General features: G+C 42.5%; 1 protein-coding gene across 2 annotated transcripts in view; it reads right to left on the bottom strand.

Annotated features, from left to right (window-relative positions):
* Positions 1-3,281: 3,281 nt before the first annotated feature.
* PDGFRA (platelet derived growth factor receptor alpha) overlaps positions 3,282-22,158 on the bottom strand; it is a 34,699-nt gene continuing 15,822 nt past the window's right edge. For both annotated transcript variants that reach the window (XM_065633777.1, XM_065633776.1), the window contains exons 9-23: positions 21,896-22,022; positions 20,698-20,891; positions 20,241-20,335; positions 19,998-20,130; positions 15,919-16,023; positions 15,110-15,220; positions 14,680-14,833; positions 13,423-13,589; positions 12,161-12,276; positions 11,493-11,615; positions 10,769-10,880; positions 8,853-8,952; positions 8,627-8,732; positions 7,688-7,923; positions 3,282-6,650 (exon numbers count right to left, since the gene is read on the bottom strand). In XM_065633777.1, the coding sequence (XP_065489849.1) occupies positions 6,503-6,650; positions 7,688-7,923; positions 8,627-8,732; positions 8,853-8,952; positions 10,769-10,880; positions 11,493-11,615; positions 12,161-12,276; positions 13,423-13,589; positions 14,680-14,833; positions 15,110-15,220; positions 15,919-16,023; positions 19,998-20,130; positions 20,241-20,335; positions 20,698-20,891; positions 21,896-22,022 (2,027 nt within the window). In that variant the 3' untranslated portion in view covers positions 3,282-6,502. The remainder of the gene's footprint in view (positions 6,651-7,687; positions 7,924-8,626; positions 8,733-8,852; positions 8,953-10,768; positions 10,881-11,492; positions 11,616-12,160; positions 12,277-13,422; positions 13,590-14,679; positions 14,834-15,109; positions 15,221-15,918; positions 16,024-19,997; positions 20,131-20,240; positions 20,336-20,697; positions 20,892-21,895; positions 22,023-22,158) is intronic.

Genomic DNA, 22,158 nt, shown 5'->3' on the forward strand with positions numbered 1-22,158 from the left:
AAGCAGTGAAGCTCCTGCTGGTGGAGCGCAGCGGTGCTGAAGGCAGGGTAGATATGGAAATGCCTGATACATCAGAATTTGCTGCAGAATTTGGAGTAGTTTACAAACTTGGACTAACCCTCAAACGTGCATGCTTTCTGAGGGGTAGAGTTTAGAGGTTCTGCTAGACTGGTCCCACTATAGTATTTTGAGTATCACAAAGGCGCATAGATCTGGCCCTCAGCTCAGGAGTGCTTCTGGCCCCTCATCTAAAGTCAGCCCAATACTAAAGCAAGAAGAGAATGAATGTACAGGTAAGAGATACAGCCTTAGCTGAGTTTAGGATATCTAAGGTCTCATTGCTCACAATATTTAAAATCACATTCTATTCTAAATCCCTCCCTTTCTTCACTAGAGGTAAGTTTTTGGAGGCGAAGGGTCCTTCAGTGCCATAAGGGATAGCTCGACAGTCATCAGTGAAGTTTCCAGCTTTGCTGAATTTGGGCTCTGTGCTGTAACACAAAATGGACAACTATGGCCCAAAAAAATTCTAGGCAACTTCCCTGACTTCCATGATGCTCCTTTAGTTTTCACTTTGGTAAGAGTAGACTTGAGCATGCATTTCATTTGTAAAAAGGAGTGTCTACCCCAAGTCTCATCCTATGGAAAATTACGGTTATCAGAACAGGTTCAAAGTTCTTCCAAACAGAACATTTGGAGCTGATGGACAATGTATGCATTTCTTCTTATTGCTGTAAAGGCTCCAGCTGTTCTGCCTCTGCACTGACAGCACATCTGTGCTGCTGTGAAAACAAACACAGAAAAGAGATGAGGAAAATAATAATTTCATAGATTTTTGTCTGATGCTTCCATCTTGTGGCCAACTCAGAAAAGGAAAGTTTGGCTCTTGATTTCAGTAAAAGTATTTTAAAAGGTAAGGCTACATGAGAATTTTTAAAGGTGTCCCAAATCATTATCTCCAGTTATATGGATGAAGATGAGGTTAGATGAAGTTTTCCATTTGAAAGGCACTGAATGTCAGTGCCAGCAGAGGAAGGGGCTGGTGTCTCCTCTGCCACCCACTGTGTTTTGGCCTCATGCCTGTGCCCTCACACTCACCCTGGCTGTGCTGAGGGGCACAGGACTGGGATGGGACCAGGTGGACAAGCCCACGAGCACTGAGCCCAGCCCTTTACCTTGCTGTGGGCATCGGTGATAAGAGTCCCATGGCATAACAAATCTTCTCCAACTGCTGGCTTCATGGACCAGCCCAGGTCCATGAGGTTACTTTCCCTCTTCTTCATTTTCGAGCATAGATAAGACTTTCCTTTGCCTTTCCCGGGGGTTACCCCAGCACACAGCTCCTGTACCACACACCCTCCAACGATGGGGATAAGGTGATGGGATGTGGCCATCTCACTGAGACAGCTGCAAGGGCACCATGCCTCAGGTTCCCAGCACCACCAGGAACATCTCGAGGTGGCTGGGTGACTTGCTTCTGGCTGATGAACCTGCTGCTCCCCTTTTTGCACCACTCATAATGATTCAGAAGCTTAGCCAAAGGTCTGTTTACCTGCAGAAGCTGAAGTCTCCTACATAGGGCCCATGTAGAAAGCTATTCCTTACCTTTCCCTTCCCGTTCTGGCCAGGAGTCAACCCCCTTTGCTGCTCTGAGCACAGTGCTGCTCTCCCCCCAGCTCCTCTCTCCTGGGCTGACTGCCCCTGCCCTGTGCCAGCAGGCTCCCCCCTTGTATTTCCAACCAAATACTTGCAGAGACCTTGAGCCAAGGAGCAAGACAACGAGTGTGACTTCTGCTGGACACCCGGGCTGCAGTTTTCAGTGCAGTGAGGGTTTAGACTTTGGCTCAGAGTGGATCTGCTTCAGCAAAAGGGTGAGACACTCATCGTCCATGCTCCCCAAAGTAGACACACCCTCATAGGCACCCACAGCCACACTCTACACACAGGAGATTGCATTCCCACTCTGCAAAGAGGAGGAAGAGGATGGAGAACTGAATACAAGCTCTGTACGCAGCTGCAGGTTCTTGCACAGGGAGGGATTTTGGTACCACCAGCCTTTACTGTGCACAACCAAAATAATGAGTCCATCAGTCCTCATGTCTCACACAGCTGCTGAACATCCAGAAAAGCAGGTGCATGACTGATCAGGACAGATGTAAGGACACAAGTGTTGCCATGACTCTTTCCCAAACCCCTAAGGTGGCACGAGGCATTGTGTGTCCACGCAGTGTTGTAGGATAAAGATTTCTCTTCAGCAAGGACACAAAGGAGAGGGAATCTGCTTAAACACTTACCTAAGGCAAGGGCCTGGGCTGCTGCACCCTGTTCGAAGAGAGGAGGGTTTTGCTTTGCAATGAAGTGGTGAAAGAGGTGAAGATGTTAGGTGGAGAGTTCATCTCCAAGTATTAATATGTCTAATGTCTCTATTCTTATTAATTATGTATTAATTAATGTATTATGTATTAATTAATTTATTATGTATTAATAGGTTTTAACAAGGGTGACTGCTCCAGGGACAGGAGGCTGCTAACCTGCCTGTTCACAGGGCTCTCCCATGGCCGGCTTTGCCCAGCTCCTGCTGGCAAACTCAAATTCACAATCAGTTATATTCACTGTGTAAAATTAATTACTGTGGGAGCACAGAGGCATAGGACAAAATCTAGTTTGGTTCATAAATAAGGGGAGCTTGCAGCCATAGCCGGAGGCAGAAAAGCCATGGCCATTTAAAGGTGGGGCTGTCTAGTCCTCTGTAATCATCAAGAGCTTTAGGCTAAAGTCTGATACAGGTCACTTTTAGTGCCTTTCAAGAAAAACACCTTTGCATAAAACATACACAGTGTACAGAGCATACATTTTGGGCATATAGCACAGTGTGTCCATTTGCATCCCCTGCCCCCCCTTTCCTCGGTGTGTGCTGACTGGCAGGTGTCGAAGCCACCAGCACACATGATGCCAAGGCCAAGAAGAGCTTCATCTCATGTGGGGAGCCCAGTGCCCTCCTGGACAAATGACTGGGCAGCAGTCACTGGAGCACCACATCTGCCATGGTTTGGGGGACAACATAGCTCCCCACAGGTGCCACTCGCTATCCAGGTCATTTGCCATGGGCACTTCCCCACTGTGCCCATTGGAAGGGCTGAGACACCTGCTTGTCATTGCTGCTCAATGCCTCTGCAGAGTACTCAGTTAACCAAAAAACATTTTGGAGGAAAAAATTCCCAAGCAGGACTGATTCTTTGTAATCACCTTTCAATAAGTGAGTATAGACCCCTCACATATCCTTAAATTATATATCATTTATTGAAATATAGAGATCTTAATTTACAGGATTTTTTTCAAAGACAAAATATCAGCAGGGGCATTTTTGAAATACATTTTGTGCCTACCATCACTCAGGCCAGTTTGCCCTTCTTCAAATATGTCACGACAGCCACCATTTTGGAAACACTTCCTTTTTTATTATTCTAAAATATAACTTTTGGACATTCAAAGTGCAACAGTTAACGTGCCTGTGGAGTATATCACAGTAAAAAAAAAATATAAACAAAGGCAGTGATATAGCTGTCATAAATGTTTTGGCAGTATTCTAGAAGTCTATATAAAAATACTTATATACATATTGATGTATAACATCACCTTATCTCACGTCCTTCATCATGTAATAGGACCATTTTGTACAATCTGCAGACCACGCTGTAAGGAATTGGTTGGCCATTCCAAATCAAAAGCTGTGTTTCATAGGCTAACACTGATTGTCATTATACAATTACTGTAGTGAAAGGTTTGGGAATATCTCTTCCAGTGGCTTCTCCAAAATTAAGACATAAAAAAAAAGTTTGTAACACTGATAATCTTGTAAAACTAAACGAAACATCTTCTCGCACTTCTCCCTCTCTAGTAAATCCTCTCTCTTCCTCTGCTTCTCATTCCAGTTTCCAGGCCAGTTTATCTGATTCCAAGCCTGCATTGCGCTGGGTTTGACTAGACCCCTGCTATGGATGCAGTCCATCTACACGATATTCATGACAGGATGGAGAATCAACGTAACTATGCATTGGAAAGTGAGCCAGCTCTGGTTCATGTCCACTGCTTGGGTCTAGCCCCAAGATGCGCTGCGAGATACAGAATTAAACCAGCGAGGGGAAGGGGAGACCACATTAAAATGTCCTTAGATTCCAGTAACTGGTATAATAAAACATGCTGGGGCTGATTTTCAAACCCTGAAGAATACTAGGCCATGTGCAAAAATGCAGGTGAAATTGCTTGCCTAATTTGAATGTGTAGCTGTAATGACTACACAAGCAAATTAAGGCACGTGTGGTCTCAAGTGGCCATTCAGATATCTAGGATATCCGATAGACAATTTGTGTTTCCTCATTTCATAGTTCTTAGTTAGAGGGAGACTTTACAGCACCTCATCTGTTCTGGCTGTATTGAGAGTCTTTATATTTCACAGTTGTCCCCATACAGAGCTGTGACGTGTTTGGCTAAAGCACAGGCTCCCAGGAAGACACTCGGTCTTGATCTGTTGACTGCAAGAAATGGAGGATGCACCATCACTCGCCATTCCTTCTGATTGTCAGGCTCCATCGGGGTTGAAAACACGGGTGCCTCGCTTCAGGTCCTGTTTTCACATCTGCAGTATGCTTCAACGTAGCCTCAGCCAGGTGACATTTTGAAGCCCAGACCCAGAATTATTTGCCTGTAACACTGACAATATTACATTTGCAGCCATTTGATCCACAACTGTCTACAAGTGAAGTCACAGGGACTTGTGTAGCACTTCTTAGGGCCATTAAACTGTAGTTTCATACAGCAGCATGTTCTGTCGGCCACTGCTGGTCCATCTTTCACACTTCCTAGGAAAAATACTGCAACACAGGGATGAGTTTGCACCACATTTGCATTGTTTGTGTTGTGCCAGAGGCTGAGCACGTCCTGTGAGGCACTCATCACACTGAATTAAGGCTTAGTTTGAAGGTTGAGCACCAGAAAGGATGGGGCCCTTGGCAGCGATGTACCTTTCTTCACATGTAAGTCTTCTAAAGCATCATATCTCAAAAACACATTGTACAGTGATAGCAGTAATCATAGTACTTTGTTCGTGTAAGTGGTGTCAAAAAACAACTATTGCGGGCTGAGAGCAGGTTTGTTTTCATGCACTTTCTGAAAAACGCTCTTGGATGCAATTACCATTTGTAGTTACGGTCTGCAAAGATAATAGTCAGAATTTTCTGTTTCTGTTTAAACCTGAAAACTAAGACAAGAATATTCACTGCAGAACTATTTCTGCTTATTTAATCTGGAGTTCCAGTCTAGGAGACATATCTTTGTTCCTTGTGCAGTTTAAATGTCAAATCAATTCTTGACAACTAACCCCAGGGCGAGATTTTGAGTACCCATGAAATGCTAATAATGTGATGTTGCTGGTGCTTTATCATAAACTTCCATTCTCAAGCATCTTGGAAATTTGGCATAATTTTTTTTAAATTAAATTTTTAGAACCTCATTTAATCAGAGGACAATAATTGCTTCTAGTATATCTGGTTAGAAAAACTACTCAGCTTATGATAGAAAACTAAATCTTAAATTTTTCTACATGTTAAAGTAGTTTTAGCTAACCAGAGCAGTTACGATTCTGTGTACAGCCAAATAAAACAACTGTTTCATAAAAATTTTCAGGTCACAATTTTTTTCCTTGTACTCTAAAAAGGCTTTTTGAGACTGTGCTTTTACTGAAGGACAATGAATTATAAAATATACATTTAGTGTTATTGAAAACAGTAGTAGTATTATCTTGAAAAAAACTATCTTCTATAGTTAATAGACTTACTAGGTTTCTAACACCTATTATAGACTGGTTTTAATTATTATTGTTATTATTATTCCCCTTTACTTGCATTAATGGTAAAAAGTAACATGTTTTGTAGTACCGGTCAGTCCCTTGTGGTTTTAGACCTTTTTGGTCCAAAAGTGGTTTTTGCATGTTCTTCAATTCACATGATAATTCAACAGCAGCTGACATCGAGATTGAGGGAGGAAGTACACAAAATTCTTGAACAATCTCTTCCAAAATCCATGGCATATGTTCGATGTGCACCGCAAAAGATCCTTGAGTAGACAGTTATTTACATAATTACAACGGTGAAGTATTGCTGTAGTGGAAATTTGATCCATCAAAGTCATATGAATGCCCTTGAAACACAAAACCGGTCTGTTTGTGGCCTTTTCTTTTGTCCTCCTAAAAGTCTTAATAGCAAACAACACTGAGATGCTACTGAAGTACTGCAAGAAGCAACACTAAAAAAAATCCATCTTTGACGTGTCTCTTTCCTTCATACTCAGGTTGATTCCTCTGCCCATTGCTGGGAGTTTCTCTGTACAAATCCACCTCCTCTTCACATCCTTGACATTGCAATAAAGTGGTTTTCTCTGTGGAGCAGAAGTCTGTAGACAACAAGGCAAACTTCCCTGTGTGCAGGGCTGGGAGGTGTCCAGGGGCTTACAGGAAGCTGTCCTCCACCAGGTCTGAGGAGTCGATCCCAATGTCGTCCATCATGTCAATGTCCTCAATGGTCTCGTCCTCTCTCTTGATGAAAGTAGAGCTACTGGAACCAGTTTCAATGGCACTTTCTTCAGATGTCTGGGAACTGGAAGAGACAAACATCTCAAAGATAAAAAATGTGGCAAATGTGGCTAGGTAAGTACTCCAGCCTCTAGCAGAAGAGAACACTGCCACCCCCCATGCTTCCTGACCCACAGCACAATCTTGGGTGACTGACCGCCCGTTTCTTAAGACATGACACATCTTGTCTCTCAAGAGTAAGAAACCACCTTGGAATTTAAAAGAGCAGATTGTTCATATGTTCCTCCAAGCATGTTCTGCCAGACACTCGTTAGAGAAATAGCTTTACAACACTGTTGTGACAATAAGTCATTTAGGGAGGTCAGGTGAAAATAAGATGACAATAACAGAGAATAAGATAATAATAAGAAAGGTAATAAATCTTAACCTGGATAGTGCTTCTTAGAGACTTTATTTATCCTTCATTTGAAAATTACAAAAAATATCAAAACAAATAAGTTTCTAGGTTGCTAATTCTATATACTATGAATTAAGCGCTGAATTAAACCACCACCACTCACAGTAAGGGCTACACAGTGTGGTGCTATAGTGGAAGCGGTTATGCAAACTGACAAGGGAGCAGTAAAATGTCCTGGATACCCTGCTGTCAGTCAAAAGAATGCTATGAAAGATATTAAAAACAACTTCTCCCAAATTTTGGACCTGGTCTCACACAGAACAAATCAATCCCTCGAGATGTCATATGCAGCTCTAAGGCACCAATCTGTAGGGGCAAGATGTGTTGCAAAATGTGCCCACAGAGCCACCAGCCAGCCAGTGTGACTTGGACAAGCTAGCGAAGGAGTCCCAGTGACATACAGGAGCACTCTACCAGTAGTCCCCTTCCCCTGACAGTCAGAAAAGAGGCAAAATTAGGTTTTTCCAATTGAAAACAGTGTGGCCAGTCATATTGCCATACTTACATGGGACCTTCCAATAAGTAGTCCCAACAGAGTCAAGGAAACCATTTGCAGACTAGAATGCTAAAAATTGTTAATGCACATCACCAAACATGACCCAGAATGGTGACTGTGGGTTATGCGGTCTGTAAATCTCACATACCTGTGCCTGTTCCTTTTGCCAAGCTCATCCTCAGAAACAGGGTCAATGTCAGGCAGGGGGATGATGTACCCGCTGTCAGCACTCAGCCTCTGCTCGTCAAATCCACTCTCCCTGTCCTTTAACTTGTCCTCATTCTTGTAGGTGACACCAATGTAAGCATTGTCACAGTCCCCTCTCATGCGTGTGACAGCTGGGTGATCACTTTTCAGGAAGTCCAGGTGAATCTTCTCATAGCTCTGAAAATATTCATTTCAAACACCTCATTAGATGCTATTCATTGAGGCTGCCTTTCTTCAGATGGTGATTCATTAACCCAGGAGATATTCTGTTCTATGAGCCAGCAACACTGGATGGAGAAGCCCAGCATCTTCAAGTGACTGAGAATTTGAAGGCAAGCCAGTTTTAGGAGATACAAGAGTGAGTGTGGCAGCACAGAGCAGACAAATGGATGTGAAAGAGAGGCAGGGAGTGGCAGAAAGGAGTGAAGGTGGGTGGGAAAATGAAACACTGAATGATGTGGCAGGCAGAACATGTCCAGAGGTATCAGAAATATGAGGGAAAAACTTGCTGGTGTCAGGGTTCAAAAAGGGAGATAGGGGGATTATACACATGGACCAAGTTGTCCCCTTTCTAGAACTCTTTCACTGCCAAGAAAATCCTGTGAAATATATATAAAGCTCATTCTCCAATAGAAACATTGAGCTGGTAGGATTTCATTAAAATTTGGGAGTTCTGCTTCCCAGCTAATACTGCAGAAGTGCTTCTCTCAGTAACCTTGGTTTAATTTTCCCTGAACATGCCATGTCCCTCTCCAAATCATGTAATTCATGTAAGTTAGGGTGTGTCAGTTCAGTGCTCATGGCTCTGATGGCTGGAACAAGTTGTAATTCCCTCTAAACTAGTATGTAGAAAACACAGAGTCGATTCCAAACAGCAAACCTTTTTGTACTCTCCAGGCAACAAGCTCTCCACAATTTCACTCAGATGGTAAAAAGAAGGCCTTTTCTCTGGTTCACTGTTCCAGCACTTCACCATGATCTCGTACCTGCAGGTGAGATGGAAACCAATTTATCCGGTGGCAAAGGAAAATGAGTAACCAAACAAAAACTAAAGCCAAAATTGTCCAGAGACTGGCCAGCTGTGGGAAAGCCAAATGTACACATACACTTCATTGGTAGCGTGATCGGGTTTGGCCATTCGGTATCCACTCTTGATCTTATTGTAGAAAGTAGAGTCGACCATCATGCCAGGATATGGTGTGCCACCTGCAGGTAAAAGAGAAGAAAAAATATTATTCTATACTTGACTATCCATGCAGAGCTCCCAAATACTGTCTTGCCGTTCATGTCAAAAAGTGTTAACACTATAATTTGACGTGCCAACAAGATTAATATTCCCTAGCCAACGTTTCACATCAGAGCTATTGTCTTGACCACATTAAGCCCTGACATGAAATATTGGCTAGGAAAGATTGAAGTGGGTACTACTCAGAAAAAAGAAAGAAAGCCATTCATGGTGTCAATAGAGTATGTTGAGGGGGCACAGAGGCTGGATGATACCTAAATCAGGTCATCAGCCTGCAGTCGGCAGACCTGAGATCATGGTTCTGCTCTGCCACTGACTTTCTGTGCCATCTTGGGCAAGTCACTTGCTCTGTCTGGTTTTAGTGCCTTTGGCACCTGTACAACAGCTGAGAGTCAAATGGCCCGAGTCATTCACCTCATCCCAGCTGTGAGGCCAAAGCCTTGCTGTGAGTCTGGCCCTGCCGTAGCCAAGTCTTCCCACCTGAGCAACCAGCTTTGGACAATAGCTAACATATTGGTTACACGGGTTATTGAAAAGTTGGGACTTGGCTGCTGAGCTGACAGGTTAAGTGACCATTTGGGGCCGCAGCATATAGACATCAGAGCACTTGTGCTCAGTTGTCACTGACATGTAAAAGGATCATTCAAGCTGAAGTCAGTGTTGCAGCAAGATGTCAAAGTTGACCTGCTTAATAAACACCACCGAGGTTTTGTTTTGCTTTCTGAGAAAGAGCAGCAGACATACCATAATATTACTCCAGAAACCTCAGCCCTTTCAAAAGCAGGATTTTCACCTAAAACTGGGCTTCAGAACCCTCCTTACAGGTAGGGCAGTGAAGAACAGGCTTAGCTGTGCCTCAGTTCCTGAGCTATCCCATGGCACTCCCATGCCTCCCAAGGATGCTGGTGAATGGCTATTTACAGCATCCAATGAAGCCCAGAGATTACAGTAAACCATACCATAAAGAGTGGCACAACTGCTGTTTTCTGAGAAGTAGCCATATTACAACTTATTCTAGAAAGTAACATTAGGCTTGGGCTTGCAGTGGGGCAGTAGCAGATACCATACAGGTGTGATTAACTCTGCTCAGAGTAGATCTGGGCAATGCACGCTCACTGAAGCAGGCCAGCCACCCACACAGGACCCTCATTAATCAGGCGGAGGAAAGAGCCAGGCTGCTCCCAGCTGGGAACTATATATTGTCTGTAACTGCTATACATTGTCATAACCACTTTATGCTGCCATAAACCAACTGTGTGAACAGTGCTGACCTGGAAATGAGAAATCAGCATCCCAGAAGACTGACATTTGTTTTCTTTCTGTAATGGGACTAAGACAGGCTCTTTTGAAACATGCATGAAGAGACTGTTTCAAACCAGCCACTGGGCTGGGCTGCAGCCCAAGCACCCCATTGCAAGGGAGGAGCATTTTCCTTCTCGTATTATAATAGCTAGAAAATCCATCCTGGCCTGGCACACCAATACTTTTCTACAAAAGCTTTTCACTCAGTGCTTTCAGTTTTCTAATCAAAAAAGAAAAAAAAAAAAAGAAGAAAAAAGAAAGTATCACACACAAAAAAATCTAAGGAGAATTTTGGGAGAGCATGGACATTTTACTTCACATGCAACATTGGGATCTAAAACCCTATACAGAAGAATAACTAACAGTTGATTTCACACATATATTTTTACTATAGAATTTGAAATATTTTATGTAGAACGGCTTAAACTGAAAAAGCTTAATCACTACACATAAGAAAGTGTTCACAGTACATACCAAGAGAAAATATTTCCCACAGCAGAATGCCATAAGACCAGACATCACTTAATGTTGTGTACAGATTGTCAAAAATGCTTTCAGGTGCCATCCATTTTACTGGGAGGAAAGTCTGTAGCAAAAAGAAAGAAACCCCAAACCACACAGATTAGTTACTAAAGAAATGCTTTCCATTACAACTATTGTTTAAAAGTCAGGTTTAACTTCTGTCTAACAAGCAAATTTGTGCTAACCTGGCTTGTGTGTATTTCTAATTCCATATAACACAGAGGTACCAGGATTATAAGGAATGCTACTATTTGCTCCTTGCAAAAACTATTTAAGCCATAACTGTATTCATTTTACTACTAGCAAAAACCAGGCTGATTAAAGGTATGATACAAAATCTGGCACTGCCCATCTAGGTCTGATACATCATTGACTGATGTGTCACTGCTCTACATATCATAGCAACAGTTCCTTAATTATTTATCCAGTCAAAAAACTTGCCAGTTTAAATGTAAGTCTGTGAAATACTAAGAGTGGCCAAGTACTTTTCGGCTGTAAAGCAGAAGTAGGAAATTTACAGGAATTAATGAACTGAAGAAAAATTGTTCTCAGGAGCATTCATCCCAACGGTCAATTAATGTAACCAACAGTGAATGGCAAGAACATTAAACAGCATTTAAAACTGACACTTCTGATTTCAGTCAAAGTAGAGCTCAGGAGATTACAAAGTACATACACTGCCCTTGGAGACATAGTTGGCATCATGCATGATGTCTCTAGCCAGCCCGAAGTCACAGATCTTCACAATTTTTCCTTGAGCCAGGAGGACATTACGAGCTGCCAAGTCACGGTGCACACACTGTACGGAGAGAAATTAAGTTGTTCAAGGATGTGCTAATTCCATGAGGGTCATTTCTCTTACAAAGATCCCTTGAAAAGGTCTGTTGACTTTCTGGGCACAGTCTTAACAAGACTTTCTGCTGAACAGTATTGCCTATCTGCTGCATTGCCCCACTAACAGGGGCAGGGAGGCATCAGTGCTCAGAACCAGCGAGGTCTCATCCGGATGCACTGCAATGGGGTGGAAACAAAAGCGATTCCACCCTTTCCCCTCCTACCCATCATGTACTAATGATACATCTATGTTTCTGACCATGCTGGCCTGTAGCTGGACAGGCTCTCCACCCAGACCCTGCCTAGATCCACCACCATCTCTGGCATGCTCACTCCATGAGAAGTGCTTTGATGGTTATCTCAGCTTCCAGGTAAGAGAGAAAGCTGTCTACAGCCTCAGAGAGAATATTACGTTGTGTCCTGTCTTCAAAATCTAAATTGAAACCCATAGTTGGAGATTAAGATGTTTTTACACTTTCTTACATTTTACTTACTCTTTTATTTACTTACATTTTTAGAAGCCAGGAATTCCATTCCCCGTGCAACCTGGTAGGTGAAGCTCAGCAAATCCAGTAGGCTGAGGCCCTCTGAGCTGTCATCTGAAAGAAGATTTTTGACTTCCGATTCTATTGAAAAAGAGAGAAAAATGTGTTTGTGCTGTGGAGTGTGAAAGCAGCATTCATTTCTCCCTACCTATCATGGTTCTGAGCTGATGACTTTAACAGAGTACCATGACCAAACCAGCCTTTTCATAATAACTAACCACTTTTAGTGCCTACATTAGTCACTGACACATACTGCATTCTTAAAAACATCCAGAATTAAATATAGGTTTTGGTTTTTCTCCTGTCTGTATACTGTATTTTTTTTCCCAGAAAACTGCAGGAAAAGGTGAAGTTAAAAAGGCCCACTGAAGTCTTATAAAGGTTGTTTACAATACTCAGCATGTGGTACAAAAACATTTATTTAGAGGTGGTGCCTTCATTAGATTTTTGTGCATGCATGTACATTCTTATCCGTTTACTTTTGCTGAACACTGTTATGTTTCCCAGCAAGTATTCGTGGGACTCATCCAATACCAGCAAAAAGGGTCAGGAATTCTATGGCAACAGTTCTTATTTTTTTTTTAAAGATGTCAGCAAAAAAACAGTCAAAAATCAGTGATTCATTTACCCCGGCTGTCCTAGAGCACAATATGAGTATATTAGTCTGCCATGTAAAACTGGGGCTGGATATGGTTCAGTTTCCGAGGCCTACAGGCAGAAGTGACAGTGCCTGTTTTTAAAGCAAAGCATATTTGGTGTCTGAGCACAGGGCCAGGGAATGGGAGACGACTTCATTATCTTCATTACATAATCCAGGAAAGTATTTGGGAGTGTTCTGCATTTGGTAAGCGCCAGTTAATGTGAAATGTAAGTAGAAACAGAACAATATAAATTGCTATTATTATTATTTATTGCTATAGCTCAAAATCTTGTCAATTACAAGACTGATAAAATCACTGCCTCCAAAGGGTGCCTGCAGCCCCGTGGCAGGGGACAGCCCTCAGCGCTTCAGTGCAGAAGCAAATACGACGGGAGCTCTTCTGCTCCAGGAGCAGGCACTCCAGAGCATGATGAATATCACAAGCTTTTAGCTTCTAGCTTATACTTACATGCTTGCAGAACACAGCTGAGTAGTTTATGTCCATATGGAGGGCAAAAATAAAATACACATTTATGCAAGAATAATTTGTATTAGTGATGTATGCAGAAGGGACAATTCTACATTACCTGACACAGATTTCTTCTTATATGAAGCAGGCCGATCATACACAGATCTCTGAATATCAGAGTATTTAGATCCCTCCTTCCTTTCTAGCATTGGCACATACTGAGTGGTATCAGCTTGTTTCATGTCCATGTATTCTCCAGTGTTTTCAAATGATAATATCACATAACTGAAATTGGAAAAAAATACAGGTATATCAGCTAGTATTGCCTAGGTAACTTCCCTGCCAGAGCATCTTGTAGATCTAACAGTTCTCTTCTGGTGTACAATTGTGAAATATAAGAAATATAAGAGCTGGTATCTTGATAGGGAATACATAAAGATCATGTATTACAATATCACCATGTATTTTCACATATTAGTACATGTTACCATGTATCATTGTAGTCAAACACAAGTTCTTCAAACTTATCCTTTTGTCAATAGTCAGATATGTAAACACATATTGTCTAAGTTCCTAAAATCCCACTGAATTCAAGTATGACTATCTAGGGATTTTAGTTCAAGGTACTCCAAATGACAGATGCGATATATTCACCTAGACAGTTAGAAACAAATCCAGTCCTGCTGAACAAACACATGCTCAGATGAACAGTCCTGGCTGTACCCAGCTACCCAGTCAGTTGATCTATTTGCCTGAGTGATTTTTTGAAGGAATCTCTGTTAACCTTCTAAATCCTGGCTAACGTTATGACACTGTTTTGTTGCTGAACGTATGATGACACACTTCCTCCACTATCATCTGGAAAAAGCTTTGGGATGAACCTTAACCATAAGGAAATTACTGAGACTGAGCTTGGAGAACAAACTCTGCCAGGTTGTTTGAAGGGAAGGAGTTTTAGACAGTGGGAATTCCTCAAGCAGGGAAACAAGGAAACCAGGTAGTTGTGCTTTACTTTTAAAACTTGGGTGAGTAGAGGCAAAAGGACGTTTTTAGAGAAAAGAGGAACACTGGACCATGCTTTATTAATAGAAATGTTCTTTGGGACCTCAGGGCGTCTATAGAGAACCCACAGTGGTCCTGGGACTGCAGACATCACTACAGAGGGGAAACATGGATCTAGGACACGTGTCAGGGAGACTGAACAAAATTGCTGAAACGTGGCCATACCTCTGAAGCCTAATAAACAAAAGTTCAAAGAAGAGCTAGGGAGGATTCTAAACCAGTGAATGAGAGGAATGGAGTGAGGGTTAGTAATGATATTTCCTTAAGTTGCAAGTCTTTTTTTTTTTCTTCTTTTTTTCTTTTTTTTCCTCACCTTCTTGTGTTTTCATCAGTTGGGTTCATCCCAAAGATATCCAAATCTTTCTTTGGCTTCTCTGGGTGTCGGCTCAGGAAATTGTCCCTGTTCTTATGCAGATAGTTCACCAAATCACCATAAAAGCAGTATTCAGTGATGATGTAAATAGGACCTGATGAAATAAAGCAAAATACTGCATTGATGAGTAGAGTATTTAAAAGACATACTCCAAAACTAGTAGAAAATAGAGTATTAAGCATAAAAAGTATTGTGGGTTAATACATTTTTGTTTACTAAGTTATGACTGCAACTACTACCAAATGTCAAGTAGGTTTGTGAAACCTTTTATTTGTTATTTATTGCTAAATCTCTTACTTGAAATTTGTGTGCCTGTCAAACAGTGAACGATGGCTCCACAGCAAACCTCCATTTTGTCAGCCAAACCCACCTGATTTTGTACAAGCTCCAAGCAGATTCACAATATTCAGGTGGGGGCCAAGATGTGTCATTATCTTCAGTTCAGACATGAGCGCCTGTTTTTCACTGGATCTAGCTGTAGCTGTTGAAAAAACACACCAGCCACTCAGTGAGAGCAATCACCTTTTTCACAATAACAAACAATTTCTCCTTCCTTGCCACATTAAAGCATTGCTACCATGGGTTCTTGCAGACAATCATGTCCTTTACTTGACAAGGGGCTTTCTTAAGACTTGCAGAGGAGTCACAAATCACTAATAAACGACCCATCTGATGCAGCTCAGTAGCTGACCCAGCCCGTCTGTCCCTCTCCAGGGGTACAGTGGATTGCCCAGGTGGCACAGAGGCACTTTGCAAGCTGTCAGTTTCAACACAAGAAAGCTCCTCATGGTTGCTCCAGAATTACTGCATCAGATCCTCAGCTCATGAACTGGGAAATCTTCAGTAAACTTAAGATTCTCACAATTCCTCCTTTATTGTATGGCTTTCATTTTTTTTATAAACATTCATGGTTATTTCAGCTTTTTCTGAACTTGTTGAGTTATTGTGACTGCTACAGTCCACACAGCTAAAAACAAACTTTAGATGTTTTCAGAAGCCTGGATACTTTCAGTCTTGAAATACCATGAAGTAATCTAAAGTATAATTTCAAATTTCATTCATTCCACAGTTCATTTTCAGCTTCAGATACGTAGAATCTATTTATACACAATCAGTGCTTAAATAACCCTGTGGGAACATGCCCTACCTAGCTTGGAAGATGGAACCGCAACAACTTACGTTTCAGCATTTTCACAGCTACTTTCATCACCGGCTGAGAGCGACTCAATCCATAAGCAGTTCCTTCAACTACTTTTCCGAATGCTCCAGAACCAAGAATTCGACCTGAACACAAGGGAAAGCGTTATTTATTTCAGAAAGGAACAGCAATTTGCCTCATTTCCTGCTGCCATTCCTCCACGGGTTGTTCAGAATTATTACTGTTGGTAGGCAGAAAAGGTAAATATATTTTAAAGAAAGGCTGTCATTAAGTACAATTCTTTAATAAAAATAAGTAAGCAAACATCAGGAGTACATCTGCACATGGGAGCTTGTAGGAAAGGGACTCTGAGAAACAACTCATTCGAATTTGTCTCCCACTCTGCCCTGCCACCCTTACTTTATCCTTTCTCAACACTGATTCTCCTGTGATTAAGTGGACTTCTCTGCCTCAGTCAGTGCCTGACTACAGTACACTCGTGCCCTAAAAAATCTGAATTGAACTCCTTAGCCGTGGTTTCGGGCTGTTATATCGGTGCTGGATACACCTAGCAGTAAGATAGACTGAAGCACGTCAGCAGCGCATTTAGAAACAGACAGGCAGGACATCAGTGTTCTGCACGAAGCTGAAATACATATTGATCACATATGAGGGGAAGCTTCTCTGAAGTTTAATGTACAAGTGTGCTTCATATGCTTGAATAAGTTTTATTGCAAATTTCCAAGCGCTGTAACAAAATGGCTAACGTTTATGCACACTTTGCTCTTCCCACAAATCAACTTAGACAAAAATTTTGGATTATCGTATCCTGTATCCTGACATTGATACAGTATGCAAAAGAATTGTATACAGATTGAGTGAGATTTTAGAGAAATATGAACTGCACAAATACACTCCAAGATATTATATTTCATAGGTTCCATATTGAAAAGCAAGTTCATTAAGGCAGCGCTTACTCAGTGAACAAACCCATATATGAGCTCCAGATGCCAGAATATTTTCATATTCCTGACAAGCTCTGTATTTTATTTTATGTTACTTTTATCTTCCAGCACAGGAAGAATGAGTAGTGATTTTTACTATGGAGATATACAGCATTTTGTCTTGGACATTCATTTGCAGTTTGAACTTGCCACCATTTACACTTCTGAAGGTGTTATCTGGCACGCAATGCCATGTGTTTCTGTTATCCCCTAGCTACAGCTCACACTTTTATTGTATACACACTTTTAAAAGAAAATTTCCAGCCAAATGATATTTACATCATTAACAAGCACAAGAAATGGTTAAAGCATGCTTAGCTGAGTTAACACTGAAGAACCTCTCCAAGACCATGACAGCATAGTTTGTCATGCACACAAAAACTATGCAATTTCTTTTCAAGATTCCCGTGCTCCAAAGGTTATCCTTCCCAGTCAGGATGTGAGAAAGCTTCCCACTAAATTTCCAGCTAATTCAAACAACCTGAATCTGAAATTTGGCCACCGAAACTTTTCAGACCAAAGGTCTGGGAGCCACATGGCAGGATGCAGCCCTTCAGAATGTGATGGCATTTGCTGATGCTCCTTGATCTTCTTGTCTTCACAAGCCAATTCCTCCCCAAACCATATTGTCGGCTGAGCACGAGGCACACATCTCCCTCTCCATCACCTCTGCTGAGCTGGGGTGCATGTGGAGACGGTGCGAGCGCTTCCGGAGTGCCGGAGAGCGACCTCTGTGCTTTCCCCTTTTTCACCGCTCTCCAGAGACGTAGCCCAAGCCCCATGTGCTTGACACTTGAAATTTGGAGCCAGGTGGGAGCTGACTGCTTAAGAGCTGGAGGCATCTGTAATGCCATCACATTCTTGATGTCGAGGCTTTCAGTAGAGCCCGAAATTATAACATGTGTTTATACCTCCCCAAGCGAGGGGTCGTGCTTGGGGGTGAGAGCTATTTCAGCCTCTGTACCCATTCACAGATCCTATCTGCTGAGACTGTCAGAGAGGTGCTGGTTTTCTGCTCCAGGGGACACAAATACAAAGGTGAAGTCTGCGAATTTGGATACTTCTTTGGCTAAAATTGAACTGGAATGATCAGCCCACCCCAAATTAAACCATAACTCTCTTGGTCTATATCAAAAGCCAAACAAGCGACAAGCTTTTAATCCACACAGAGTTCCTAGACTCATGAGAAATTAGGTACCACATCCTTAAACACTGTGTAACTTGAATGTTAACTTGCGTTTTGCAAATGAGTATGGGTCTGATTCTGTGTCAGGCCAGCATTTCACTTCATTAAGGCCAACAGGACAAATGGGTGGCTTGCTGGGAAGTGATAGGAGCAATTCTGCCACCTCTCTGCAGCCACCCCAAGATCCCGAGAAATGGCAGCACTCAGACACCACTCCTCAAAAGGCCATCTCAGCTGAAGGAGAAGGTCCAAGTCCTGCTGGGACCTTGCTGCTCATCAGCAGAGCCAGGAGAAGACAGTGGCAAGCAAGCAGCACACTGTGTTATTGCATTTCTCATTCTATTACACATCTCCTAGTCTTGTGCTGGCTGCCGGGTGCTCTGAACTGCAGAGTGCTACACACATTGTGCAGGAGCGATAGCAATGGGAAATTTGCAGCATAACCCAAATTTATCAATTGGAACTCAAGCCAGCCAGCATTCAGAGTTGGCATTTAACACAGCATTGCACTCCAGGCACTACTAGCTAGAAAAAACAAATAAATGCCAGCTGGCTTACACAGCTAGGACGGGAAATGCTCGTCTAGCTGAGCCAAAATGGGTTTGTATCCTGCTTCAGAGCCTCCCTGAGCTAAAGGTGTAATTACTTTGCTGTCATCTCCCACTTAGATAGGAGAAAACCCACACAAACCAGAATTATCAGCCCTAGAAACAAAAGAGGTCCCCACCAGCAAGCATTTCATATGGCAAAGCTGCCAGTGAGTGAACGTTAACCGTGTCAAGAAGAACACTTGTGCAATCCAGATCACTAAGAGGACATGTAGCGTTAGTTTTTAAAGCACTGACTATCCTGAATGTGCTTGTAAACAGGAAGGCATCAAAGAAGGCTGGTCCCCCTGAGTCAGAGGGAGACAAAGTCACAGTGGTGGTCTGTTAACAACTCAGATCTGACAAATCCTGTTTAGACATATAATTAAAGTCTGGGCTGTAATAAAATAATTCAATTAAATATCTACCCTCCTCTAGTTTTCAATTAGCAACATGAATTTAATTAAAGGATATCATTCCTTAACCAGAAATTTTTGTGCTGCTTCTTTCAAGAATTAACATCAATTCTTTCCCTCTGATGGGGGAAGGAGAACTACACCAGGGGAGTATGTTTCTTAAAATATATCAACCAAAAACCATATTTCATCTTCCTCTCTTGTATTTTGTGATACAACTTGGTGCCCAGATGCCTCCAAGAAAGGGAAGCCTTGTAATTTAAAGCACTATCTGGATAGAATGTTAAAGTTTTCTATAATCAATACACTTTCAATTGATACAAATGGCAGATCGGGCCATCCTTGAAGAAGTAATTGCAAGTGAACTCTGTATGAACTGCAATGCAGGAATAGCAAAGCAAGAAAGCAGAAGGGGAAGGAAGAAGTAGAGTAGCCACAAAAATAAGTTATGCAGTTGCTCAGCACTGATATGTGCACAGTGTGGATTAATAATTTTTAAAATATTTTTAATAAAACTGCATAACTACTTGCAGATTTCCCTTGGCCTCTGCACATAAATATATAAATGTCTTGCAAATAAAAATGCTGGTGCACTTCTTGTGGCTACATCAGCAGCAGTGAGTGTTGAAAAGGGCATTTAATGCTGGGACAGGCCTCGTAGGCCAAGTGGAGGTGGAAACTGCACACAAGGCATGTGGAGGAGAGCTGGAACGGAGGCGTGGGAGACACTGACACAAGGAGCTCAAGGCTGACACCACTGGAGAAGAGGATGCTGAAGGAGAACTGAGAAGAACAGACAGATACAGAGGCTCTGGACATCATGACCACAACTTACATCACAAATCCCAGTAGCACAGACCTCAGAGTTGCCCTTGATTGTCCTTCTCTCCAGAGAAGGATGAGATTAGTTCCTTAGAGGAAACTTACCAAGCACTAACCCGTCTCGAGGAAACTCCCATCTGGAGTCATAAGGCAGTTGCATTGGGTCCACATAAATGTATTCATGGCCGTCAGGGCTGATAGACTCAATGACTCTCCATCTTATCTCATACCTTGGCTTCTGTAAAGCACATTGAATGCAAAACCGACCATTAGTCCTGTGCCTGACTTCAGAGCAGATCAAAACCCAGCAGGGCTCAGCATCCAAACTGAAATACTTTCCTACATTACCTGTTTCCATATGATGACCAGGACAATCAGTGAAATTATCACAATCACTAACAGCACTAAGACTGCAGCAGCCACCGTTAATTCTGATCGCAAGGCTGTGGAGCAAAAAGACCATATTTTCCTCCTGAGCCATTAAGAGCATGACACACACATAAGACACCCACCTCCCCTACCATCACAGTTCCTGTGTCCTGCAGATGTGGCAGGAGTAGTTCCCAGGGCTGGTGACTGTGAAGTCTTTCCAAGCCCAGCGCTGCTCTGCCTTCCTGTTTCAAAACCAAATGCAGAGCTTGTCTAGAACATCCCATAGCCCGTGGCCATAAAATGATAAAATGAATCATGGAACCACATAATAAGTGAAAAACAGATGCACCATAAAGACCTGTAGAATGCCTCATCCTCAGATGAGGAATCAAACTGTCTGCTGTAATTTCACAGAAGGACAAAGCAAACTCACTGGGAGCCACAAGCTTCAGTTCCCGAGTAACAGCACCAAGGTCATTCCTTGCCACACATCGCACAGCCAGGGTTTCCTCTACCTTCTGGAAGGTCACCTGGCTTTCCACCATGTTTTTCTCATCCAGGTGGGCTTCCATGTGTATATCAGAGATATTGTTAGTCAAAAGAGTCCATGAGGTGTCATTGCTGCACCTGCAGAGAAGAATCACAGAGGAAACAGGAGTTGGGCATAGGTATGGATAAAGAAGAGTGAACAGAACAGTAATCACCTTTCCCTATTTCTTCTGACAACAATCATTTTAAACACCAGAAATGTTTAAGAAGACCACCTCTGTAAAAAGCCTACATCTTTCTTCCCTCAGAATAATTTACCTTAAGATCCTCATTGCTGCTGCCACTTTGAGGGCCTGACAATGCAGCCCCGTCTGGTATAGATAGATGTTGGTGTCACTATGTATCCCATAGACTTACAGTACTCGATGGACTTCTGTTTCTTCCTGAATCCTTACTGCTGTACAAGGCTCCCTGGGGCAGGGCTAGGAGGACAATTGTCCCACCAGGCAGCAAAAGATTTTAGCACAACGAGAGCGGAACACACCTGGGAGGTGCCCAGGGCTCCCAGCCTTCTCCCGCGCATGGTCTCCCTCTCCCTGGTGGATAACCTCCCAGGGAGAGCCCTGCCTCCCAGCAGTCACGGGAGCCAGTCTAGAACTAGCAACAATGAGAGCAATTACTCCACATAAATAAAATTACTCCACGTAAAATACTTGGAAGGTGAAAATTATAATTAGGGGGTAAATAATTACAAGTGGCAATATGGAAGCACACAAGAGTTTTAATGAGGCAGACGGAGCTACCTGTGAAACGATAAGAACTCCCTGTTTTGAGGGATAGCTATTCCTTGAGATCCTTACTCAAACTGGCACTGTGAAATCTGCTGAGTTTGCTTATTGAACATCAGGCTTTTATGAGAGAAACCTCCTGAATTGATGCATTGTGTCTTCTGCTGCAAGATGCAATAGGAAGGGCACTGACAATCTCTCTTGAAATATTAGCAACATGCCTCTAAAAAGAAAAACAACATCTATAGCTTACTGGCCCTTGATGAGGAAAGCATGGTAGAATAACTAGTACTGTGAAGATAATTAAGGATGCAACAAGTCATATTTTTATAACAAAGAACCCTCTTTTCTTACTTTTTAATGTCTTTGCAAACCAGCCATTCCACGTCAGGAAGTGGGGTCCCCTCTGCCAAACACCTCACCGTCTGCCCCCCCGCAGAGCCATGGTGATCATCCACGAGATCTAAGATCAGGGCTGGAACTGGGAGGGAGACAGGAGTTTGTTAAAATACTCATCAGGTTCTGCAAATGCAGCCTGAAATTTCAAATAAACCACGACAGGTATTGTTTGGCCGACAGCTTAGTGACGGACAGAGACCCGGACTCATGCAGGAGGT

Source organism: Caloenas nicobarica, chromosome 4 (genome assembly GCF_036013445.1).
Source record: "Caloenas nicobarica isolate bCalNic1 chromosome 4, bCalNic1.hap1, whole genome shotgun sequence".
Classification (NCBI taxonomy): Eukaryota; Metazoa; Chordata; class Aves; order Columbiformes; family Columbidae; genus Caloenas; species Caloenas nicobarica.